Source organism: Pleuronectes platessa, chromosome 7, assembly GCF_947347685.1.
Source record: "Pleuronectes platessa chromosome 7, fPlePla1.1, whole genome shotgun sequence".
NCBI classification, from domain to species: Eukaryota; Metazoa; Chordata; class Actinopteri; order Pleuronectiformes; family Pleuronectidae; genus Pleuronectes; species Pleuronectes platessa.
Window position 1 is genome coordinate 1,421,945 of NC_070632.1, and position 26,148 is coordinate 1,448,092.

At 45.6% G+C, this 26,148-nt stretch overlaps 4 protein-coding genes and 2 long non-coding RNA genes across 22 annotated transcripts in view; 1 reads left to right on the forward strand and 5 right to left on the reverse strand.

The window, feature by feature from the left end:
* LOC128444272 (NACHT, LRR and PYD domains-containing protein 12-like) overlaps positions 1-5,461 on the reverse strand; it is a 38,440-nt gene extending 32,979 nt beyond the window's left edge. For 4 of the 16 annotated variants that reach the window (XR_008339124.1, XR_008339125.1, XM_053426654.1 and 1 more), the window contains exons 1-3: positions 5,141-5,458; positions 4,749-4,883; positions 4,529-4,648 (exon numbers count right to left, since the gene is read on the reverse strand). Coding sequence is in view for 13 of the 16 variants with exons in the window: in XM_053426654.1 (XP_053282629.1) it covers positions 4,529-4,648; positions 4,749-4,882 (254 nt within the window). In the remaining 3 variants the exon portion in view is untranslated. The other 12 variants (XM_053426649.1, XM_053426655.1, XM_053426656.1 and 9 more) reach the window with 8 other exon arrangements.
* A 1,200-nt stretch (positions 5,462-6,661) lies between these two features.
* Positions 6,662-7,409, reverse strand: LOC128444313 (uncharacterized). The gene is made up of 3 exons (XR_008339133.1): positions 7,210-7,409; positions 6,975-7,130; positions 6,662-6,777 (listed from the first exon to the last, which is right to left on the reverse strand). It is a non-coding gene; the product is annotated as an uncharacterized LOC128444313 (long non-coding RNA).
* Positions 7,410-8,450: 1,041 nt separating this feature from the next.
* LOC128444312 (uncharacterized) lies at positions 8,451-11,179 on the reverse strand. 2 transcript variants are annotated; one of them, XR_008339131.1, is made up of 6 exons: positions 11,093-11,179; positions 10,502-10,684; positions 9,791-9,877; positions 9,599-9,663; positions 8,884-9,031; positions 8,451-8,648 (listed from the first exon to the last, which is right to left on the reverse strand). It is a non-coding gene; the product is annotated as an uncharacterized LOC128444312 (long non-coding RNA). The 2 variants fall into 2 exon arrangements; XR_008339132.1 differs by lacking the exon at positions 9,599-9,663.
* Positions 11,180-11,459: 280 nt separating this feature from the next.
* Positions 11,460-12,849, reverse strand: LOC128444296 (spatacsin-like). Its single transcript, XM_053426695.1, has 3 exons — positions 12,745-12,849; positions 12,247-12,461; positions 11,460-11,978 (listed from the first exon to the last, which is right to left on the reverse strand). The coding sequence occupies exons 1-3, from the start codon at positions 12,827-12,829 to the stop codon at positions 11,622-11,624; spliced, it is 657 nt and encodes a 218-aa protein (XP_053282670.1). The 5' UTR covers positions 12,830-12,849; the 3' UTR covers positions 11,460-11,621.
* A 2,629-nt stretch (positions 12,850-15,478) lies between these two features.
* LOC128444038 (zinc finger protein 277-like) lies at positions 15,479-18,082 on the forward strand. Its single transcript, XM_053426328.1, has 8 exons — positions 15,479-15,506; positions 15,936-16,018; positions 16,138-16,229; positions 16,470-16,580; positions 16,769-16,820; positions 16,905-16,947; positions 17,246-17,471; positions 17,592-18,082. The coding sequence occupies exons 1-8, from the start codon at positions 15,479-15,481 to the stop codon at positions 17,770-17,772; spliced, it is 816 nt and encodes a 271-aa protein (XP_053282303.1). The 3' UTR covers positions 17,773-18,082.
* Positions 18,083-20,416: 2,334 nt separating this feature from the next.
* The window catches only part of LOC128444042 (NLR family CARD domain-containing protein 3), an 86,930-nt gene continuing 81,198 nt past the window's right edge, over positions 20,417-26,148 (reverse strand). The window contains exons 15-16 of the mRNA XM_053426336.1: positions 22,421-22,597; positions 20,417-21,251 (exon numbers count right to left, since the gene is read on the reverse strand). Coding sequence (XP_053282311.1) covers positions 21,236-21,251; positions 22,421-22,597 — 193 coding nt within the window. The 3' untranslated portion in view covers positions 20,417-21,235. The remainder of the gene's footprint in view (positions 21,252-22,420; positions 22,598-26,148) is intronic.

Here is a 26,148-nt window from a genome sequence, read left to right on the forward strand (position 1 = left end):
GAGTGCTGCAGGTTGTTGTAGCTCAGATCCAGTTCTCTCAGATGAGAGGGGTTTGACCTCAGAGCTGAAGCCAGAGAAGAACAGCTGATCTCTGACAGTCTGCAGTCCTCCAACCTGAATAAAGAAATATGAATATTAGAATGTGTCCTCCTGTTGTTGTGGATCGTCATCATGTCAACACAGACTCTCAACATGCTGCTGACCTCAGTCCAGTCTGTGACCTGAAGATAAATATCAGATCAGACATGTTGGACCATTGTTTCATTCATCAGCTTCTTCTCTGTGTGTTGGTCACTGAGCAGGTTTGTGTAATTAAACACTGTTTAAAGTAGAGATGGCTCCTGATGTCACTTCCTGTTTGTTTCTATACTTATCAACTGTCCAACGTGTTTCAATAAGAATGTGTCTTATTTTGAAAACCTGAGGAGGACGAGTGCTCGGCCTCAGTCCACATGTTATTTACTGACACTTTCTTAGTGATCAGCAGCAGGTGAGTGCAGGTGAATGGAGTTGATGAGGTGGACGTGACTGACAGGCTGGGTGAGTGACAGGTGACTGAGGGACAGTGAGCAGAGCAGAACTGAGACAATTTAAATAAATAATGACCCAAAAAGAAAGAAAGTCTGAAAAGTGAAGAAGGATTTAAGGACCTCAGAGTCTCCAGTCGACAGTTTGGACTCTCCAGTCCAGAACACAGCAGCTTCACTCCTGAATCCTGCAGCTTGTTGTTTCCACTCAGATCCAGTTCTCTCAGATGTGAGGGGTCTGACTTCAGAGCTGAGGCCACGACTTCCCAGTGAGTCTCTGAGAGTTCACAACCCCAGAGTCTGTAATTAAAGAAAATATAAAATCTGTGAGAATTAAATCAGAAAACACATCATTCATACAAAACATGATCATGTGACCCTCACCCTGGTAAATCCCCTCTTTGTTAAAAACTCCTCAAGAGAATCCTTTCAGATTTGGTTCAAGCGTTCATTCAGACTAACAGAGGAACTCATTACATTCAGGTGGTCAGAGGTCAAAGGTCAAGGTTACAGAACATGTTCATGACCTCTTGAACATGATGTCTCAAGTCTGTCTTCAGGGGATTTCTTCACATTTTGACTCAAAGACAAACTGATTAGATTTCAGTGGTCAAAGGTCAAAGGTCACAGTGACCTCATATTGTTGTGAAGTCAACATGTCAGGAACCTGGAGGGACGGACACTGCACTGGTTGGTGGTGGAGGACAAACACAGAGTGGGAAGTCTGGTTTGACAAGAAAGAAGAATAAACTATATTTCCTGCTTCTTCAGTTCAAAGGAACCGTCAGTGATTCAGTGATCGTCTCCTCACACTGTGCTGTTTGATCATATATATATATATATAGATATACACAGTATATACAACAACCTCCCTTGGACCCCACATGGTCGTATGTCTGAACCCTCAAACTCCAGCACAGTGATCACATTGGATTTCACTCTCCACATCTGATCTAGTTGAGAACGAAAGATGTAAATAATAAGAATAACTTTATCAAACACACACACGCACGCACGCACACACACACACACACACACACACACACACACACACACACACACACACACACACACACACACACACACACACACACACACACACACACACACACACACACACACACACACACACACACACACACACACACACACACACACACACACACACACACACTCCACTGATTGAACATGTTATTGATCATGTCTGGACTCACCGAGCCTTCCTGCAGTTCCTCACAGCTGGGATCAGTCTCAGTTGACCCTGGACTGATGTGTTGAACTCTGACAGGTCCAACTCATCCAGAACCTCCTCTGACATCTGCAGCATGTAGGCCAGAGCTGAGCAGTGGATCCCAGAGAGTTTCTCCTCTGATCTGTTCTCTGACGTCAGGAACTGTTTCATCTGCTGATGAACTGAGTGGTCGTTCATCTCAGTCAGACAGTGGAAGATGTTGATGCTTCTGTCAGGAGAAATGTCATCACTCTTCATCTTCTTCAGGTTGTAGATGATTCTCTGGATGATCTTTGGATTGTTCTCTCTCCGACCCAGCAGCCATCCTGAGACTCTCTGGATGATCTTTGGATTGTTCTCTCTCCGACCCAGCAGCCATCCTAAGACTCTCTGGATGATCTCTGGATTGTTCCCTGTCCGACCCAGCAGGCCTCCTAAGACTCTCTGGTTGGACTCCAGACTGAGGCCGTGAAGGAAGCGAACAAACAGGTCCAGATGACCATTTGTACTGGTGAGGGATTTCTCCATGGTTCTCTTCAGGAGGTCATCCAGGGAGAAGGTGTCTGTGTTCCCATTTGTTCCCAAGAAGTTGTTGAGTTCTTCTGTGTTCCTCTCGGTGTAACAGTGGAACATGTAGACTGCAGCCAGAAACTCCTGAACGCTCAGATGAACAAAGCAGTAGACTGATTTCTGGAAGATCTCACACTCTCTTCTGAAGATCTCAGTACAAACTCCTGAGTACACCGAGGCCTCTGTGACATTAAGACCACACTGCTCCAGGTCTTCTTGGTAGAACATGATGTTTCCTTCCTCCAGATGTTTAAGTGCCAGCCTCCCCAGCTTCAGGAGAACGTCCCTGTCAGCCTCCGTCAGCTGCTGTGGACTCGTCTCATGTCCCTCACCGTACTTGTTGTTCTTCCTCTTTGTCTGAACCAGCAGGAAGTGTGAGTACAGGTCAGTCAGGGTCTTGGGCAGCTCTCCTCTCTGGTCTGTGGTCAACATGTGCTCCAGAACTGTAGCACTGATCCAGCAGAAGACTGGGATTTGACACATGATGTGGAGGCTCCTGGACGTCTTGATGTGTGAGATGATTCTGCTGCACAGCTCTTCATCACTGAACCTCCTCCTGAAGTACTCCTCCTTCTGGGCCTCAGTGAAGCCTCGTACTTCTGTGACCCTGTCAACACATGCAGGAGGGATCTGATTGGCCGCCGCAGGTCTGGAGGTTATCCAGACGAGAGCCGAGGGAAGCAGATTCCCCCGGATGAGGTTTGTCAGCAGCACGTTGACTGATGACCTCTGTGTGACCTCAGACACAAGCTCCCTGTGGTTGAAGTCCAGAGAAGGTCTGCTTTCATCCAGGCCGTCAAAGATGAACAAAGGTTTACAGACAGCGAGCGTCTCTGCAGTGAGCTTCTGTAACGCTGGATGGAAAACATGGAGCAGCGTGAGAAGACTGTGCTGCTGGTCCTTCACCAGGTTCAGCTCCCTGAACGAAAGCACAGCCAGCAGACCCACATCCTGGTTCTCTAAACCCTCTGCCCAGTCCAGAGTGAACTTCTGCACCGAGAAGGTTTTTCCAACGCCAGCGACTCCGTTGGTCAGGACGACTCTGATGCTGCTCTGCTGGTCAGTGGAGGCTTTAAAGATGTCGTGGACCTTGATGGGAGTGTCCTGGAGGATCTTCATCTTGGAAGCCGTCTCAAGCTGCCTCACCTCATGTTGAGTATTAACCTCTTCACTCTGTCCCTCTGTGATGTAGAGCTCAGTGTAGATCCTGTTGAGGAGGGTTCTACTTCCTGTTTCATCACTTCCTTCAGTCACATGTTCACATCTCCTCCTCACACTGAGCTTATGTTCATCTGAAACCTCCTGCAGACCACGATCTGCTGAAAGACAAGAAACAATGTGAGAGACAGAGAATCTGAGAATCTGCTGATTGTTTTCATCAGATACAGAAAAACTACAGAAAATAAAAGCTTTTTAACTTTGTGCTTTTCTAACGATGTTAAATGTTGATGCTGTATGAAGGAACAAAATAAAACCACATGTGCTGTTGTCAGAAGTGAAGACATCAGCAGACACATGTACAGTGCTGCTCTGACCGGCTGTCTGAGCTCCAGCTCCTGTTCTGGATCTTTGTCCACACTGGGGACAGGAGGAGTCTCCTGAAGAACCAGACTGGTCCCAGTATGAGGTGATGCACCGTCTGCAGAACCAGTGTCCACAGCTGGTGGAGATTGGATCCTTCAGGACGTCCTGACACGAAGCACAGCAGGACGACTGCTCCTCCTCAGAAACATGACTCCTCTTCCTCTCCCTGTGAAGACATGTCCTGATAACTCACATGTCACAGTCACAGGTTGTCATCACTTCTGTCAAGGAGGTTTTGTGTTCACCCAGTATGTTTGTGTGTTGGTTGGTTCGTTAGTGGGATTATAAAAAAACAACAGATTACCAGTAAACTTGGTGGATGGTTGTGGTATGTGAACCAGATCAGAGGGGGGGGGGGGTCTTTCACAGACCAGTTCAGAGGACTGATGTTTACCAGTGTGTGGAATTTGGTGCAGGTCCAAATCAAAATGAGTCTCTAGTGGATTTCAAAGTGGTTTCATAAGGAGCGTGTTGGTTCTTGGTGGAGGTCTGAGCTCTTTGAGTGATTCTGAGAGATTAGTCACCAACTTACATGAAGCTGTGTCCTAATGCAGGGGCCACACTAGAGGAGACTAGATCCTCTTCAGAGCAGGTCCCAGTAGAAACAGTCTCTTACTCTGTGTGTGAGGGTCCAGGTTCATTACTGAAGTTTAGAGGAACTCTCATGGACCAGTCACTCTTCAGAGACAGACATCTGGACCCTGGAGACTCTGCTCTCAGTCTGTGGTCCTGACCTCTGCAAACACAAACATGTTTTTATTCAGAACACATCATTCACTGGTTCATTCTGTGAGGATTCAGTTTGGAGCTTCACATGTTTGTAGCAGGTCTCTTACTTTGTGGTTGAGGGTCCAGGTTCATTACTGAAGACTAGAGGAAGACCTTTGGACATGTCACTCTTCAGAGACAGACAGCTGAACCCTGGAGACTCTGCTCTGTCCTCTTCCTCATCATAAACACTCATCTTCATTCTGAGAGGAAAAACACTGTGAGCTCAAACACACACAATGAAGCCAGGTAGTAAACTCAGTGTTTCTTTAACCTGAGACAGTTGAAGGTTTAATGTGTTGGACTCAACCAATCACAGCGTCGAGTCAAACTGTTGATTGACTGACAGAAGTTCATCCTGAATCTTCTTCTCTCTAAAGTCCACGAGTAGAAAACTGACCCAGAGTCAGTGACAGTGAAATAATATGAATGAATAATATAAATGTAGCTGAACACTCACCAGCCTCAGACTTCACGTCTCCTCCGTCTGCTCCTTGAAGTTAGAACCAGTCTGAACACTTTCACTGGAGGCTCCTCCCCCTCTCTGCAGGTACTGGAAATCACATGACTCTGGGTGTGACTGTGTGTGTGTGTGTGTTTGTGTGTGTGTGTGTGTGTGTGTGTGTGTGTGTGTGTGTGTGTGTGTGTGTGTGTGTGTGTGTGTGTTCACACTCACCTGCTCACTTTCCTTCCTTCTGCTCGTCAAGGTAATAATTGAGTCTGACCTGCTGAACCAGTTCACTCTTGAAAATTAAATGAATACACTTGACTCTGGGTGTGACTGTGTGTGTGTGTGTGTGTGTGTGTGTGTGTGTGTGTGTGTGTGTGTGTGTGTGTGTGTGTATGTGTGTGTGTGTGTGTGTGTTGTGTTCACATGAAGCTAACCCTAACCCATGTTTCCTCCTGTGATTTGAAGGTTGTTATATTTGGTGTTGGAGCTGAATGTGTGACTCCATCTGCAGAACTCTGCCACGTCAGGTCACATTCATACATCATCGTGAATAATAATTATTAGTCACATGTCAGAACTGATAAGATGCACATACCAGGTATTTACAAGCAAATCCACCCACTGTAATAAGTATGAGGTCTAGATCTCATCAGTGTAGATCAGCAATACATAAATACATGTAGAACAACTACAAGTTTACATGAGGCAGAGAGAGAGAGAGAGAGAGGTGGAGAGAGAGAGAGAGAGAGGGGGGGGGGGGGGGAAGAGAGAGAGAGAGAGAGAGAGAGAGAGAGAGAGAGAGCTATCGTAGTGATGTCCACATCTTCTCTCAAACAGGCCGATCGCTCTGATCCCAAGTTGATGAAGTTGACGGAGGACTTCCTGCTCGGCCTCGTTCAACCTGAACCGTTCACGTCTGGAGACGACGGGTCCACGAGTCAGTTTAATAAAAACCAAACAAACCAAATACAAGTGGACAGTGGACATGAAGCTGCTGGACGTCAAAGAACAGGTTCGATTCAGAGCCGTTTAAAAAGTCTCTTTAATTTACATGTTCACAGAAGTTTTCATGAAGGTTTTCTGTTGATTCTCAGCTTGTAACATTTCATCTTTTTAATATTAACTAACAGGGATGTTTCACTGAGAGCATCAGATTTTAATCTCCACAGAAGATAAGAGATCAAACTTCTATTTGCTCAATGAGTTTTGTAAAGTTCTTCTTTGACAGACCAGTGGCTCAGTGGATCAGCTGGCCAGTCTGTCGTTCAGGTAGTTGGACGTCTTTGCGTCCTGCAGCATGGTTTTGGTGACGTGGTCCAGTTTCTGCTGGTAGGCCAGTCTGTAGCGGCTGTACACGTCCTCGCAGTGCGTCAGCAGGCGCTTCACGTGCACAGTGACGCTGCTGGGAGCGCCCTCCAGTCTGAAACCACAAAGACACACAACGTGAGCTGAGGTCAGAAGGTCGTCTCATGAAGGACCAGGTCGGCGTCTCACTTCTTGAAAATGTCCTTGAACAGGCTGGAGGTCAGCGGGCGGTGGCGTTTCAGCTCCTCCAGGTAAACGAAGTCTCCTTTCAGAATCACCTTCTGGAACAGAACCTCGGCCCAGTCGGGACTGACGCCGTACGCCTCCGACACCACAAACACCTGCCGCACAAAACACACAACTTCTGTTGGAGCTGCGGCTCCTTCCACATCGTGCACTTTACTTCTCAAGAGTCTTCTAACGGTCAGAAGACTCCACGCTGCGTCACCACATCACCACACTCACACAATGTGTTTTCTAAACATCAACAGACTGAAGGTTGTGAAAGTGTTTCAGTGAAGCAGGAACAGGAAGTGACCTGGTAGCATCGCGGCAGCTGGACGAGCGTGTTCAGCAGCACCGCAGGTCGCAGGTTGATGACACGTACGTCTGAGCCCTGGTTCAGGAAGTGGAGCTGAAGAGCGACTAGCTTAGCTGTGAGGACACAGCGAGTCGCCTGACGCACACACGAGTCCTAGAAACACACACACACACACACACAGTTAATAACTCTCTTCAGTGAGTGTTACAGGAAGCTGGAGGAGCTCAGGTACCTTGGAGAAGCTCTCAGCTGCGTCCTTCAACAGACCCAACACTTTGACCAATGAGCTCTTCAGATCCGGCGTGACGACTGTTTGGAGACAAGTCGGTGAAACTCATGGTCACATGACACGAGGAGGAACCCTGACTCAGACGTTCACTGACGGTGAATCCTCACCCCACTCCTGAGACTCGATGATCTTCAGCTGCTTCCTGGCAGCCATCTCGTGGTTCTCTCCGATCTCCCTCCTCATGCTGAAGCACAGCGCCACCATGTTGTGCTTCTCGCTGTCTGCAGGGCCTTCTATCAGAAATCAACTATATCGTCACGTTATGTTTCTCTTGAGCACATGGAAATTACCTTCAGCTTCCACTTACTGTCACCTGAACCATACTGTTATTTCTGTATCTACAGTGTCTTTTAGGAAAACATATACTAGAGGGCAATGTATAAACATTAATACATCTTATTTATATAGAGCTTTTCAAGAAGTGCAAGTACTAAACTGAGGTAAAGTTAATACAAACAATATATATATATCTTATTTCCATGTGCCAGGACAGCCTCACACTTGGATGTAAACCAATTTTAAAACACATTTGCTTATACTGGAGATCTTTTAAATTAATGTCCCAGAAATGATTTCTGATGAAAAACCCCTGCCTTATTCATTGTAGTATTAATGTGTTTGAATAAGTCAGGCCGCTGATTACCAGCTACTGATTAAAGTCAAACAGTTATTGCTATACTCTGTGTTGATTTCTTTAATGTTAAGAATGTTTCTCATAAGACCTTATCAGATTGCATTGTGAAACATCTGGGTCACCTAATTTTAATGTAAACAAGAGGGTGAACTCTTGACTAATGACTAATTTTGCACTGAAACACAAACTTTATGTTACACATCTTAAACAATATGATATGGGAGCCACTTAGACAACCAGACCTGTGTGCTTTGCTGTGATTATAAATGACTGGAACCTCAGATAAAGAAAGTTATTTTCTGACTTCCATAACTGAGGCATTCTCTACAGAATGTAATGTGCCCATTCTACTTCAGATCCATTGGATCATTGTGTGTTTATGTTGCTTAAAGCAGAGCATTCACTGCTTTAATGTAATCAGCATCTTATCTGACAATATCATGGTGTAGAAGTGCAAGGAAATACCATTAGGTTATGATCAATGTCATTTATTGTGCACAAACATTACATTAAGGCATCTGCTGGAAATTATATGATCAACAATTCTCATGCAAATAAGACTTTAAAAACTACACAAATAGTGTTTTGGAGAGGGGGGTTTCAGAGGGAGGGGGCAGCTCTGGAGAAAGGTCTGTCAATCCAGGTCTGCTGCTTGGTGTGATGGAGACATGAGGTTAGCATCAGGAGCGGAGGCTGCAGGAGGGACCGTGGAGCTGAGGCACACCTGTACTGCTTCTCTTGAGAAGAACTGAAGGACACACAAACAAACCATAGTGTTAAATTATGAAGATGGTTCCCTCTGATTTTTTTTTAAAAACATAAACGTCAGACAGGCCACTAAAAACTAAAAATGCTGAAGCTAACAGCTACCATACAGCAAGCTAATGCCTTCCTAAGGCTGCCAGGGAGTAGCAAGAGTAGCCTTGTAGCAAGAGAGTGTAGCTAATCACAGCCCTCACAGTTCTTCATCAGTGGAGAAGTACCTCGCCATGTTTTCATCTTCAGAGGAGTCATCCAAAGACTGTGCTGCTGTTCCAGAATATGTCAGGCCCGCTGCAGCCTGCTGGGCTTGAACTCTGAGCACGCAGAGTAGGCCCTCACGTCCCCTCTCAGTAAATGACTCAGTACTGCCTGAGAATATATGATAAAAAACAAAACGTCTCAATAGTGCGTTTGTGTGTATGTATACATACACACATACAGGGCTTTCTTTTCTACAGAAATATTTTTCCTGAGTTGATGACTCTGCTTATTGCCATCTAGAATGTGAAACCAAATATATTTTTTGGTGTACCCATACAAGATGTCCAATGTAACACCAATAAAATCCAATCTACTACACTACGGTTTTAATGCCTCTGCAACAGCGAGTCGCCGGAGGCATAACTGTATGTTTTCGGATTGTCTAACTGTGTATTTGTGTTAAAGTCAAAAGGTCAAGGCCACACTGACCTCATCTTATGGTTTCAGTTGTCAAGAGATACAGTGTCATTTATATGAGAGAAGATATGTAGAAATATGTAGACGGACACTGCTCTGGTTAGCGGAGTCATACAACGCAGTGCGGAAATTCTAGTGTAGTTTTTTTGTAATAAATGGGTTATCTATTTTTACAATCTACAAAAAGTTATCTATACATTTGGTCACAGAATGTTACACAAATAAATTGGCATTAAAGTTGGCATCTTGCTGTCTCACCAGTCTGACGATGCAGCTGAAGCGTCCATCAAGGGCTTTCTGCAGGTAATTTGGATTGTTTGTTTCTTGTGAAGAGGAGAATAACATGAATTCATACCAATATCAGTTTACAATCAAACCTTTTTGTGTTGACCTTGTTTAAACAGAGTCAAAGGACATTGTACAACAATGACACACATTTTCCCACAGTACCTGTCGTTCACTACTGAACTTCTGACACCCATTACTGGACTGTGTCTTCCTGTAGAGTGGTGATGTTCTCAACGTTCTTTTCACAGTCTGTCAAAACAAAATTAGAGTTACAAATGTTAATGCCCCACAACCCATTGCAGATACGGTTGTATTTGCACACCACATCGGATCAAAACAAAACTGCAGTCTGGGAAACAAGCAGTTTTGGTAGATATAAGGGAAATGCTAATATTTCTACATGAAACATATTCAGTCCCTTAAGCAAAATAACAATGATGGCAGGCCGCAACCTCGATGCCTTCGTCTGCTTTGCTTACAGACTAGTTTGCGGAGTCTCGTGCTGCCGCCCACTGACCGATACATCATCGCTCTTTTCTGAAACTAATGAAGGCAAATTCACACATGTAGACAGAAATAATCAGTATAAATTAAAAGGTGTAAATATTGCTAACATTATGTGTGATGGGGGTCATCATTATACATAACAGAGGAAAACTTTGCACATGTATTCCTTAAATTTACTTGCCTTCCTGTGGAAAAAGTTGTTTTCCCAGTTAAACAATCACAGCAGGGAAGCATGATTGATCAAAATTCTTTCAGTGTGATATTAACTTGTATTTCAGCAAGTGTACTTTGGGGATTTAATAAAAATGTATAATAAATTTGGCAAATTATATAAAATGGTTTTTCTGGTATGTAACTTAAAAGTACCTCTTTAATGGTAGGATCATTTCTCTCCCTCATCTTCCTCGTGGTACGTGGATGATGGTAGTGGGCTCAACCCGGCTTCTCTTTCTCTCCAGGCTGCCCTTCCTGCTCTTCATCAAGCAAAACAAACTGTTTGGTCCAAGTTGTTGACGTTAATGAAACTCCTGTAGCTTCACTGGGATCCTCCTTGATTAAAAAACAGAACATAGCAATTGTTTTATAAAATGAATCGCAACTCCATAACATGGAAACATTATTGTCATAGTGCATACTATACATTAAACCAAATTGACCTGATATTGTGGAGTAATGGTAGACAAATACACTCCTTATTAATCTAAAGCATTCATAAATCAAATTCATGTTTATATTTATATTGTAGCGTCCCTCAATGATGAGCTAAGCGTCTTGAACTGGTTTCAACAACAATGTATTCACCTCCCAGGTAGCACAGGCTACCGTGGGCTGAAGCATGTGGCTAACAATGGCGTATTAGCTGATGAACAGCGTCCATAGTGTGGATTGACGGACTCTCTCCGCACTCGGACTGTAAACCTAGATCGTAACGATCTTTAAAAACAATAAACTACTTACCTGACAGAAGGAAGATGACATCGTGGTCTTCCAAGCGCGCCGTGTTTATGACGTAGCGCTTAGTTAAAGGACTGGTTGTTTACAAATAGGGTTTTTACGACAGCCACACGTCATGTCCGCTCGCGCACTCGGTCCGCTCGCGCACTCGGGCCGCTCGGCTCGCGCCGCTCGGGCCGCTCGGCTCGCGGACTCGGGCCGGTCGCGCACTCGGGCCGGCCTCGGTATAAACAGACTCGCATGATCCTTCTCATTAGAGATGTAATCTAGCCTCAAATATTACTATTATATAACATGAATAACATTCACGATCACTGAAGGACACCACGCAGGGACTGTGATTTAAACACCAAGCTGCGCCGTGGTGGCATGGCAACCGTCATAGCAACGATAAAAACATGCATGATAACTATTAAAATATTTATCATAAGCACGAACTGGCTGAAGACTGTGGAAGCAAAGAGCACATTTCTCGCTAGAAATGGTGTCAGAATGTATTTTTATGCCCAAACTAAGTTACAAAATTATATTTTTATCTGAAAAAACAGGGAATCTCCGCCATGTTTTCCTCTCCGCAGACGGGAGCTTGAGAGTCACGTGACGTGAGAACACGCCAATGCAAAACAATGGGAGGACTAAATGTTACCATCTCACAATCTGAGAGGCCAGATTGTGAGATGGTAACGTCGTTCCAAGTGGACCAACGTTGCCATTGAACGTTTTCTGATGAGACTGGGTTGTCAGCCTGCGACAAGAAGAAACAGGAGGCTGATCCTGGATCAGTGCTGTCGCTCTTCAGCTGCTCCTGACAACTCCTCCAGAAACTGACTCGGGTCTCCAACCTCCTCCACGTTGTCTTGGACTTCTGGGAGTTCATTTCCTGAAGGAGCTGAGTCAGAGAGAGAAATGTGATGAAACAAACGTTATGTATCAGGGTTAACAGCCAGCCACCAGGGGGCGTACGAGCTGTCTTGGGTTCACTTTTGGGAGCTGACATGTCGTCCATCCTAATTTACAGTCTGTGGTTTAGAGCTGACGGTGGATCTGGAGTAAAAGTTCAGGAAATCTAAGAAGTATAAAGTCAAATCTAAATGTTTCTTGTCAATCATGATGATAAAAATACAAGATGTCTGTGAATTACGATGATGTCATCAGACCTGGCTGAGCAGCAGGTGGTGGACGGGCAGGTCGGCCAGCAGCGCCACCTTCCTGGCCTGAGTGTAGCGCCCCCTGGCCTGCAGAGCGTCCACAGCAGCCTGGAACTCCTCCTGCTGGACAGAGGGTGAACTGCACTGAAGCAGCCTGGGAGACAAGCTGACGTCTGAGCCCTGCAGCAACTGACTGAGCCGCGACAGCTTCCTGAAGTCTGGACCTACACACAGACACACACCAGAGACACAGACACACACCAGAGACACAAACACACACCAGAGACACAAACACACAACCAGGACAAAACAAATCCATTGAAACAGGGATGTGTTTCTAGACTACAGCAAAAAATTAAATTTACTGTGACGTGTCCTGAGTTAATCGACCAATCAGAGTTCAGAACTTCTCACCAGCTGGAGGAAACCACTTTGCTGAGGGGGGGATTCACTGTGGATTCAAACGTCTCCTGATCTAAGAGATTCTCACATGTTCTAAACTCTCACCGTTGGACTTGAGGAGCTTGTCCACGTCGGCCAGGAGCTGCAGCAGGCGGTGGAGGTCGTACTGGGAGGAGCAGCGCTGCAGCATCGTGAGGAGCAGCACCGAGGCCTGGCTCTCCACCCACTGCAGGGGGAGTCCACCAGGGGGCACCGGGCCACGGTTTCTCAGCTGCACCGGCAAAGGAAAAGCAACAGATAAAAGAGAAATAGTTCAGTGTCTGTTGTGAACGTGTGTGTTTGTAATGTTGTGTTCTCTCGTTATGTGTTGATGCTTTAGAATTCTTCTTCTGCATCAGTGAGTCGTCCTCGTTCTTTGTGTTCATCCTACCTGGTTGATCTGCACTGAAGCTGCATCCATGACCAAACTGATTCTGTGTCAGTGTTTTTGATCAAATAAAAATGATGATTTAAGCCTAAATGTATTCTGTGAATAACCCTGGTGATGAGCTGATGCTGTTAGTCTCCTCAGCTCGATGGTGGAACTCACAGTGATCAGCGTCCTCTGGAAATCCAGCAGCTTCACTTTGGCCTCGGAGAAGTTCCTGTAGTCACAACACAGCTCGAACATCCTGAGCACCAGCACCAGGGGGCAGTCCTGAGAGATGAACGTTAATGACCATTATCAGGTTCATTCGATCTAATAATCTGACCATCAAGATGAATAAGACTCAAGTAAGAAAGTTATGAAATCGGATAAAAGAGAATAAATCTGTACGTAAACATTCGAGTGATTAAAAGAAAAACAGTCAAATCCCTGAAGGTCGAGTCAAGAAGAAATTGGAAAAACTTTTATCCCCAAATTCAATAATATGATGCTTTTTTAGAAACCTCCCCTGGATGAAAAGATGAATTTCATTCTTGGAGAGGAGCAGAGTTCCCTGGCAAAGTCCTCGGGGAGGAAATATCAGACTACATTAAATACAGTTCTGAGGATGGAGCTTTAATCCAGTTTGTATAATCTTAAGAACCAAGTTTCATGACTTTCATCTGACCCAGATATAAACTCCAGGAACAAACCAGTGTCAAAGCCTCAGGCTTAAAATGTGATGCCCGTCTATTAGTAGTGTTACAGTACAGGTGCATTCTTCTTATTGGGGTGTTTCAAGCATCTGTACCGTAATACCTCAAGTAGACAAGCATCACATTTCAATCTGCAGACCCACAGTCCCTTGTTTCAGTCAACATCCGTTGTCCTGTGTGTTGTGATTGTGTCTCTGTGTTGTGGTGTGTGCAGTTTTTTACCCTCTGGAACAGAGCGAAGCCTCGTAGGAGGGGCCTGACGTGGCCCCGCCCCAGCAGCGTCCTCCAGATGATTGACAGGTCGTGCAGGGTCCACTCGTGGTGCTGTGGGGCTACGAGCAGGTGGGCGGTGGCTTCACTCAGTGTGACATCATTCACAGAGGTCAACACCCACGCACACAGGCAGGGCAGCAGCTCCGCCCCCTGTCAATCAAACAGTGTACAACAGTGACATTTCTTTAACAAACATCACAGTGATTGAACTATTGGATTGTTGTTATTTACCTGTTGACAGGCAGCCAGCACAGCCAGTGTGGGGCAGCGTTGCACCAGCGCCTCGTGCAGCAGGAACCTGCAGGGCGACGCCTCCTCCTGGCTCTGCAGCAGGACCTGGAACAGCTCCCTGAGGGGCTCCGGACCCCCAGAGGCCTTCTCTGTGCTCCCACACTGCGGCTGCTCCTCAGATCCACTGCTCCTCCTCTGACGGTGCAGCTGCAGCTCCTGGAACGCCAGGCTCAGGTGGGCCTGGAGGGCGGGGCCAAACCGAGCCACCAGTGACCTCACCTGGTGGAGGAGGGTCAAACGGAGGTCACATGACACGAGACATTACACCAGTTTGATGGTGAGGGTTTCTACACTGACATGTTAATGTGAGGAGTTGTGTGTTCACCTGCTGGGGCGGGAAACTGTGCAGCTCAACAAACAACAGGAAGTGGACAAACTGTCCGTCATCGGCGCAGTGGGCGGGGTAAACAGAGCTGAGCTCCAGACTGTGAAGCTGACAGAACTGAACTGGCACCGCCCACTCCTGAGACGCCTCGTATGACGACCTGACACACACACACACACACACACACACACACACACACACACACACACACACACACACACACACACACACACACACACACACACACACAAACACACACACACACTTATTTGTTCCTTAGAACAGGAACAAATAAGCTGTTAGTATTTAATCTAAAAATTATTTCGCAAAATGTAAACAAATATAAACTTTAGCTTTACTCATGGAAACATCATAATAATTTGATAATTGGCACCTAACATCAGAAAACACCAACAGCAATAAATCATAAAATCATCACGGTGACACCTGCACAGACGTGAACCAGTTAAACCAACCACTGGTGCTGGGATCCACCTGCCTGACCTTTGTGTGACCAACATTAGGACCTTGTGTGAGGGAGTGAAGAGGTCAGAGGTCAGAGGTTATTTACACAGAAAGGAACCAGATCAATAAAAACACCAGAACCAAGAAAAAGCTCATGAACTGAGACGCACACAAAGACACACAACCTGAGGATCTTTAAACGCGTCACATTGTTGATGTGGTGATTTCAGTTTGGCTCCAGGATCCTGTTCAGTGCCGTGATTTCCTCTGAGCGTGAACGGGTTAATTAACGACTTCTGTTAATCGTGTAGAACGAGACAAATTCAAACCAGTCGGGAGCAGAGGGACACACCAGTAGATCACATGGAATCTTCTCTGTGCAGCTCAGATGGTTTGTAACAGGATAACTGTTCACACTAGTCCTAAATATCATAAATCATATTGTTAACCTGGTTTTCTGAAAACTTAATATATATTAATCACCAATAAAAAGCTCAACTTGTTATTCTGGGTCTTTGCTAAGAGTCTGGTAACATCCCACATTATTCAAGGAGACGTCTCACTCATGAGTCTTGTGAGACTTTGGTTGTTTCATGGAGACAAAGGTGGAAACGTGAGCGAGAGAGAAGAAGCTAAATCAAAGTAGAACCCAGTGAGGTTCCTCTGGTGAGAGTCAGTGGAGACGGCTTCATGCTGCTGACTCAGCTCCTCTCCTCTCTCAGGTACTTGTTCTACTGGAAAGTAGAATTTGTACTTACTCAATCTGGAATTTAATGAAACTTTGTCTTCAAACGACTCTGAAAACAATTTGTTCTTCCAGAGAAACAAGAGAACTACTTCCTGCTGTGTGACGTTCTTCCAGAAGACCGACTCCTCCGAGAGAGGCTCCAACAGAAACGACTGGTGAGTCCAACCAATCAGATTCTGATAAACACACACTCCCTGTCCTCTGGGTTTGGTTTAGGAGGAGGACTTCTTCTTCTTCTTCTGTGGTGTTTCCTCAGTGTGGTTTCTCTTGGCAGGAGGAGGTGCTGGAGCAGCAGCAGCAGGAGAGAGACGACGGCAGCTTCCAGCGTCTCTGCATGTTCTGCAGCGACGAGTTCGCTGGAAACAGGTTCTTCACATGAAGCTTTAAATAAAAACACCTCCTGATGGAACATGAACCAGAAATACAAATGAAACATGAAATATATTGGTTATATTTCAGGATTTACTCTGAAAATCAGGGGAAAGAAATCCAGAATCTACTTTTTCCATCAGAGCAGAACCGATGTTACATGAATATATTAAAATAATCAAGTAATGGATATTTTAAATAAATATACTGTCAGTTATATTTATTGATCATCTCCAGGTCATCTCTGCTGAACCACATGGCCCGAGAACATTCCTTCAGCATCGGACTCCCGGACAACATCGTGTTCTGCAACGAGTTCCTGGACACGCTGCAGAACAAACTGGACAAGTAGGAATCAGACACGTTCCAATGGGTTTGATTATTGATTCATCATCTGTTCAATATCAGAAACTGATCACATCATGAATGACAGCTGATGCTCTGCAGATGTCAGGTCATTGTGTTAAGTTTAGAACAGATTTAATCAAGTGTTGTCTTCTTGTGTGTTAATGTTGTGTTGTGCTTCCTCTGCTCAGTCTGCAGTGTTTGTACTGTGAGAAGACGTTCAGAGATAAAACCACATTGAAAGTCTTCATTTGATTTCCTGTTGTGTGATGAGCTTTACAACAACTGAAGCTTTGTGGGGTTTTGTTATTGTGTTGTTTGTTTCAGGACTCACACTACTTCGATCTTCACAAGCTGAGGACAGAACTCAGTGAGTGAAACATCAGCAACCTCCAGAACCTGCATCATCTGTGACATGAGATCTTTGTCTTCAGGCAGTTCAACAGATTACACAACTGTTTGTTCTTCTACACAAGAGAAGCAACAACAGTGTGTAGTCAGAAGAGAAGCAGGACACGAAACTCTTCAGTCCCTAAATCACAATGTGAAACCAAAACCAACCAGATCCACAGAAACTGAAGAGAAACACGTGAAGCTTCAGACTCGGATCAGAACTCGAGTCTTGATTCACAGATTCACAGACGATGCAGATTGAAATGCAGACGTTTGAATATTGATGAGACGCTCTGTGTTCACCTCTCGCTGTCTGCTCCTCTCAGACCTCAGGTTCTACCAGCAGGTCAAACTGGTGAACTTCATCCGGAGGCAGATCCACCAGAGCCGCTGCTACGGCTGCGAGGGGAAGTTCCTCTCCAGAGCCGACGTGCTGCGCCACATCGCGGCTGCAGGTCACGTGATGAAGCTGCCAGACGTGTCCACCTGGGACCAGCCGCAGTGCGTCCAACACCAGTTCATGTCTTCATGGTTCAGTTGTTTCCCAGTGGGGGGGGGGTCACTGCTCCTTCATCCTTATGAACTCAGGAGTGAACGTCTCTGTGGTCCTTCTCTCCTCAGGTATTACTTCCCCACGTATGAGAACGACGCCCTCTTGTGTTCGTTATCTGACAGTGACGAGGCTGAAAGTGAGGAGACGAGTCACGGCGAGGACGTCCCGGTGATCGCAGAGGACGTGTCCAACCTCAGAGCCCTGAGACAGACCAGCGTCCTCAACCAGCTGCTGAAGAAGAGAAGCTAGGACGAGGGACAGACAGCGGAGTGAAGACGTCTTCCTCTTTTCTTCTGGACTCTTCTTCACTCGCACTTTGTGAAAAGACAAACTGACCCGACGCAGCCGGAACGTGAACTTCAACACTTTACTTCACACAAATGTTCATTCAGTCAATAAAGAGGATGATCGTCATCAGAAGAACTTTATTACTTTCAGTACAAATAATACTGAGACCAGTGGAACCAGTAAGATTGTCTGTTTACAAACGAGAATTCAGAACCAAACTAAAAGAGATGAATATGATTCTGTGTAATAAACCGTGAGGTTGAAACCTGGTCCAGGGTCAGTTTGTCTTCTACTGGTTCTTCACTGGTGCAATGTTCCCGAGAGCAACCTGTCACACACACACACACACACACACACACACACTCACACACACACACACACACACACACACACACACACGAGAAGCTGAGGGATATTAGCAATTTATGAAATATGAGCTGGTAATAAACAACCTGCACCTGGTTCACGCATCAGTTAAATATAAAACCTGCTGATATCACCAGGGATCATTATCAGAATGCGTTTCGTCTGTGGTAGAAATGAGATGTTCATGCTCCTCAGGGACGACAGAGGACATCAGACATGTGACCTGGAGGAGGTGAGGAGGACTCTACTTCTTCACACTAAGTATTGATTTGATTTCCAGTATCAGACCAGTGAGGTCCCAGTGTGTTGCTCTACCTGTCCCAGTGCCGTCAGAGACTTCTTGATGGCGGCTGCCTCCACCAGCCTCTGACCCTCAGGGTCAGCGTGCCGTCAGACCCGAGACCTGGTCTGAACCTTCCACCTCCAGCGCCACCACCAGGTGAGAGCGAGAACTGAAGAGGAGGAAGAGTGACAACAGATCAAACTTGTGATACAGATTCCATGTTGGTGCAAAGTGGATCTGCAGAACCTCTGAGTGTTCATCTTGGTGGAGGCGATCTTCCTGATCTTCTCTCCCGTCTCCATGAAGCTGAGGATGTCCTCCTCGGTCCGGACCCGGATCTGCGTGAGTCCCGACTCCGACTTCCCTCGGACTCGAATGTCCAGAGCGGCGCCGAAGCTTTGGGTCAAAAGGTCGTTCAAGGTGTCATTGTAAATCTCCAGCATGGAAATCTGAGAAAGAATTAGACCCCCCCTCAACACATCCGGTGCTTTATGGTCTGTTTGACTTTAAATGATCATAATTCACTAAATGATCATCAGCTGTTTGAAGAAGACTTGAAACTAGAGACTGAGACAAAAACTCCTGAATGTTAACTGACGTTATAAAATGAGAAGTAGAGTCACTTTCTATAGAGACTACCAGTGGAGTCGCCCCCTGCTGGCCAGTACACAGAAGACAGGCTTCAGACACTTCTGGCTGGCTTCACTTTCTGGAGTCTGTCGATTCTACGATATTAATTTGTTCATGAAAAGAGACTTTTTCATGTTGATTAATTTATAACCTTCAGAGTTTAGGAGCCTTTTTATTTTTCTGCACTAATGGGAAGCAGCTCTTGTATGGACCTGAGAAAGACACACACACACACACACACACACACACACACACACATCTCTGTGTAAACTGACTCCTCATGTCGTTTTGATGAACCTCTGTCAGGTCACATGTGTCACAATGAGACAATTAGTCTCATTTGGATCCTCAGTGAAGTATTTAAAGATGTTTCTTCTGTAAAACAGCAGAAAGCCATGTGGTCGCCCTCAATCCAATCAGTGAGCTCCATTAACTGCACCAGATCAAATCCAATCTGTTCCCAAACCAGCCAGAACCGGACTGAAGACAAGAGTTTAATGATCCTGAGGAGAAAACAGAGCAAAGAACTTCAGGTAGAAACAATGAACAGATAAACACATGGAGTTCTGTTCTATATGTTTTCAATATATTCAATGAAAGGGACATTTTATTTTAATATTCCATTTAAAGTCACGCAGCACAAAGTGAAGACAAATCCTCCACGTTGAGTCAGAGAGGAGAACAACAGGAGGATTCAGATTTGTTCCACGTTGAAGAAAACGTTCATATAATGAGAATAAACCCCGGGAGGAGAAGTGGTTCTGTCTGGAGCTCTTCTCCTTCTGGACCGAAGATCTTTCACCATCTCATCTCAAACTGCTTCTACTAAACATAAATATCATCTTCATCTGAACTTCAGAGACTTTTCCCACAAATCCTCTCGAACCTGAAACCCGAGCAGAGGTTGAGGAATGTGCATCAACTGGATGTGATGGTGAATGAATGAAATCCACTGATAAATAATCCATAATAAATGTATTGATCTGCTGTCAGGCTGTTTATATTGAGACATATTGATCAGATGTAGAATCTCATTATGAGCACAAACTTTTCCTTATAAGTGGGTTAGGGTTTGTATGAAACGTCCTCGGGTCAGTTTTCTATTAAATATGTTAAAATGTTTATGAAACAGTTTCCTCAGAGACTTAAAGATGCTCTGCTCTTCATCGACTCTTCTTCATTCTGTAAATGTCTCATTCACTTTTCTTCTGCTGGTTTCCATTATGTCAAACTGGTGATTTTGTTCTTTTACCTGCACCAAGGACGAGATGTTTCCACCAGTTTGTTTGAAGAGGAAAGAAAAGCTGAGTCATGATTCCAGTGAAGTCGGTGGAAGGATGTTTATTGAGCATTAAAGCAGAGACAAGTAGAAACAGAACTTTTCTCTCTGAGATGTTTTTCTTCTCGTTACATCTGGTTTGTCACAGAGGAAATGATCCATGTGTTTGACTCATAGACTGAATATTAAGGCTTTGACTGGGATGTGCTGCTGTTATACTGCAGCGCCACCTGTGGGTCAAAAGTAGAAAAGCCACCACCGCTCTGCACCTGATGCAGAAATGAAAACGTCCCATTTTTAAGTCCAGAGTTTTGATCTTTTGTGTCAAAGACAAAACTCTGATATTAAACTCAAAGTGATTTCAATGTGTTGAACTTTGTGTTGAACTAAATCAATTTGTGACGTGAATCCAGGAACTTTAAGATCATAAACAATCATATACACAGAATGTGGTTCTACACACATGGAGACACACTGAGGGACAAAGGTGGACAATAATAAAGACAAACTTAAACACACTGTATGTGACTCTTTATAGAGGGGTTATATATTCTGCTTGTGTTGTGTCATTTCAATAAACACATTCTTCATGTGAATAAACACAATCGGGGCAGGAAGGTTGCTGGTTTGAATCCGGTTCAGATGGGGTCTTCCTGTGTGGAGTCTGCATGTTCTCCCCGTGTTTTCTCCAGGTGCTCCGGCTTCATCTCACAAACACATGCAGATTAGGGGTTGTGTAGATTGGAGACTACACACAAGCTGCTGCTGCTTCAGCCTCTGGATCCTCAGGACACAGCTCAGCCTCCGTCCACACACACTGTCCTCTTCACACTGTCCTCTTCACACTGTCCTCTTCACACTCAGCTTCACAAAGACCTCCACCTGTTGAGAGAAGAAGACATCAGTGTCACAGAGACTCTCTTCATCAGCTGTGAGTCAGTGATGCAGCTCATCCAGTAGAAAGAGCAGCAGGGACTTCAGTCCTGTTCAGAGGTGGAGCAGCTTCCTCTCTGCTTCATGTTCACGTGTTGGAATGAACACGCTAAGAGCTCAGTGTGTGTCCTCTGCATGTCAAAGTGCAGAGTGGACACCTGAGAGGTGGATTTACTGCTGTTACAGGTGAAGCCATGTTTCACTGTGTGTTGATGAACATCTGCTTCTGACAAACTGGGACCAGAGGAGACAGATGGACCTCAGCAGAGGTTCTGCTCTGTATAAAGAGCTCCTGGTTACCATGTGATGAGGAGAGGCTTCAGTCCCACTGATCTCAGAGCTGTGACAAAGATCCACCTGATCAGTTCTTCACTGATGAAGTGAGAGGACAAACTGTCTCAGATCAGATGAAGACGACACCGTCTCTGTCCCTCGTGTGAGGCTGTCAGCTGTGGTCCAGCTTGTGTAAGTTACAGCGCCCCCTGGTGGCATCTGGTCAAAATATATTACGTGACCACGACATAATAACGTGTGAACGAGATAAATAACTCGAGGCCACGAGATCTGAATCTGTTGTTTACTAACAAGACGAGTGGAAGACAAGAAGACACACACTGTCTCACTGTCTCTGAGGACACACACTGTCTCACTGTCTCTGAGGACACACACTGTCTCTGAGGACACACACATGGACCTGTCTCCAGGAAGCTGAGGTCATCTGGTGTTTTGGGGACAGGATGAGTCTGGAGACATTGAGATGTTCTGGGTGAGTTAGAGATCAACTGAACCAGACGTTGATTTAAACTTCTCTTATCCGTCCCTTTAAGGAGAGTGTGCACCACACAACAGTGTAGAGTCACTGTGGTCAGTGGGCGGAGCTTCTATACGGGTTGATCTCCAACTTAACCTGGAGCAGGTTAGCTGTCATCAGAAGTTACCATGGTGATTGACCTGGTTAAGAAGTGGACGAGCTTCGTAGAACTGAAAAAACTAAACCTGAAGTTAACCTGATGACCACAAATCCTGCTTGGTAGCACAGACCCTGGATCTGTGATACTGACTGCGTTTAGTAACATACTGATGAAAGCAGCGTGGACTGACTCCAACCATCTACTGACCTCAGAGTCTCCAGTCGACAGGTTGGACTCTGCTGTAGATCAAGAAGCTCCTTCACTGCTGCTGAGTCCAGCAGGTTGTTGTCACTCAGATCCAGTTCTCTCAGATGAGAGGGGTTTGACCTCAGAGCTGAAGCCAGAGAAGAACAGCTGATCTCTGTCAGACTGCAGTTCCACAACCTGGATAAAGAAATATGAATATTAGAATGTGTCCTCCTGTTGTTGAGGATCATCATCATGTCAACACAGACTCTCAACATGCTGCTGACCTCAGTCCAGTCTGTGACCTGAAGATAAATATCAGATCAGACATGTTGGACCATTGTTTCATTCATCAGCTTCTTCTCTGTGTGTTGGTCACTGAGCAGCTTTGTGTAATTAAACACTGTTTAAAGTAGGGATGGCTCCTGATGTCACTTTCTGTTTGTTTCTATACTTATCAACTGTCCAACGTGTTTCAATCAGAATGTGTCTTATTTTGAAAACCTGAGGAGGACGAGTGCTCGGCCTCAGTCCACATGTTATTTACTGACACTTTCTTAGTGATCAGGAGCAGGTGAGTGCAGGTGAATGGAGTTGATGAGGTGGACGTGACTGACAGGCTGGGTGAGTGACAGATGACTGAGGGACAGTGAGCAGAGCACAACTGAGACAATTTTAATAAATAATGACCCAATAAGAAAGAAAGTCTGAAAAGTGAAGAAGGATTTAAGGACCTCAGAGTCTCCAGTCGACAGTTTGGACTCTCCAGTCCAGAACACAGCAGCTTCACTCCTGAGTCCTGCAGCTTGTTGTGACTCAGATCCAGTTCTCTCAGATGTGAGGGGTCTGACTTCAGAGCTGAGGCCACAACTTCATAGTGAGTCTCTGAGAGTCGACAACCAATGAGTCTGTAATTAAAGAAAATATCAAATCTGTGAGAATTAAATCAGAAAACACAACATTCATACAAAACGTGATCATGTGACCCTCACCCTGGTAAATCCCCTCTTTGTTAAAAACTCCTCAAGAGAATCCTTTCAGATTTGGTTCAAGCGTTCATTCAGACTAACAGAGGAACTCATTAGAATCAGGTGGTCAGAGGTCAAAGGTCAAGGTCCCAGAACATGTTCATGGCCTCTTGAACATGATGTCTCAAGTCTGTCTTCAGGGGATTTCTTCACATTTAACTGAAAGACAAACTGATTAGATTTCAGTGGTCAAAGGTCAAAGGTCACAGTGACTTCATATTGTTGTTAAGTCAACATGTCAGGAACCTGGAGGGACGGACACTGCACTGGTTGGTGGTGGAGGACAAACACTGATTCAGTGATCGTCTCCTCACACTGTGCTAGCTACTTGCTCAGATAGATATAGATATCTATATCTATATAGATATATATACACAGAATGTACAATAACCTCCCTTGCACCCCACATGGTCGTATGTGTGTATTTGAAGAACGACTCATCTCCACTGATTGAACATGTTATTGATCATGTCTGGACTCACACAGCCTTCCTGCAGTTCCTCACAGCTGGGATCAGTCTCCATAGACCCTGGACTGATGTGTTGTACTTCCACAGGTCCAACTCATCCAGAACCTCCTCTGACATCTGCAGCATGTAGGCCAGAGCTGAGCAGTGGATCTCAGAGAGTTTCTCCTTTGATTTGTTCTCTGACGTCAGGAACTGTTTCATCTGCTGATGAACTGAGTGGTCGTTCATCTCAGTCAGACAGTGGAAGATGTTGATGCTTCTGTCAGGAGAAATGTCATCACTCTTCATCTTCTTCAGGTTGTTGATGACTCTCTTGATGATCTTTGGATTGTTCCCTGTCCGACCCAGCAGCCATCCTGAGACTCTCTGGATGATCTTTGGATTGTTCTCTGTCCGACCCAGCAGGCCTCCTAAGACTCTCTGGTTGGACTCCAGACTGAGGCCGTGAAGGAAGCGAACAAACAGGTCCAGATGACCATTTGTACTGGTGAGGGATTTCTCCATGGTTCTCTTCAGGAGGTCATCCAGGGAGAAGGTACTGTCTGTGTTCCCATATGTTCCCAAGAAGTTCTTGAGTTCTTCTGTGTTCCTCTTGGTGTAACAGTGGAACATGTAGACTGCAGCCAGAAACTCCTGAACGCTCAGATGAACAAAGCAGTAGACTGATTTCTGGAAGATCACACACTCTCTTCTGAAGATCTCAGTACAAACTCCTGAGTACACTGAGGCCTCTGTGACATTAAGACCACACCGCTCCAGGTCTTCTTGGTAGAACATGATGTTTCCTTCCTCCAGATGTTTCAGTGCCAGCCTCCCCAGCTTCAGGAGAACGTCCCTGTCAGCCTCCATCAGCTGCTGTGGACTCGTCTCATGTCCCTCACCGTACTTGTTGTTCTTCCTCTTTGTCTGAACCAGCAGGAAGTGTGAGTACAGGTCAGTCAGGGTCTTGGGCAGCTCTCCTCTCTGGTCTGTGGTCAACATGTGCTCCAGAACTGTAGCACTGATCCAGCAGAAGACTGGGATTTGACACATGATGTGGAGGCTCCTGGACGTCTTGATGTGTGAGATGATTCTGCTGCACAGCTCTTCATCACTGAACCTCCTCCTGAAGTACTCCTCCTTCTGGGCCTCAGTGAAGCCTCGTACTTCTGTGACCCTGTCAACACATGCAGGAGGGATCTGATTGGCCGCCGCAGGTCTGGAGGTTATCCAGACGAGAGCCGAGGGAAGCAGATTCCCCCGGATGAGGTTTGTCAGCAGCACGTTGACTGATGACCTCTGTGTGACCTCAGACACAAGCTCCCTGTGGTTGAAGTCCAGAGAAGGTCTGCTTTCATCCAGGCCGTCAAAGATGAACAAAGGTTTACAGACAGCGAGCGTCTCTGCCGTGAGCTTCTGTAACTCTGGATGGAAAACATGGAGCAGCGTGAGAAGACTGTGCTGCTGGTCCTTCACCAGGTTCAGCTCCCTGAACGAAAGCACAGCCAGCAGACCCACATCCTGGTTCTCTAAACCCTCTGCCCAGTCCAGAGTGAACTTCTGCACCGAGAAGGTTTTTCCAACTCCAGCGACTCCGTTGGTCAGGACGACTCTGATGCTGCTCTGCTGGTCAGTGGAGGCTTTAAAGATGTCGTGGACCTTGATGGGAGTGTCCTGGAGGATCTTCTTCTTGGAAGCCGTCTCAAGCTGCCTCACCTCATGTTGAGTATTAACCTCTTCACTCTGTCCCTCTGTGATGTAGAGCTCAGTGTAGATCCTGTTGAGGAGGGTTCTACTTCCTGTTTCATCACTTCCTTCAGTCACATGTTCACATCTCCTCCTCACACTGAGCTTATGTTCATCTGAAACCTCCTGCAGACCACGATCTGCTGAAAGACAAGAAACAATGTGAGAGACAGAGAATCTGAGAATCTGCTGATTGTTTTCATCAGATCCAGAAAAACTACAGAAAATAAAAGCTTTTTAACTTTGTGCTTTTCTAACGATGTTAAATGTTGATGCTGTATGAAGGAACAAAATAAAACCACATGTGCTGTTGTCAGAAGTGAAGACATCAGCAGACACATGTACAGTGCTGCTCTGACCGGCTGTCTGACCTCCAGCTCCTGTTCTGGATCTTTGTCCACACTGGGGACAGGAGGAGTCTCCTGAAGAACCAGACTGGTCCCAGTATGAGGTGATGCACTGTCTGCAGAACCAGTGTCCACAGCTGGTGGAGACTGGATCCTTCAGGACGTCCTGACACGAAGCAC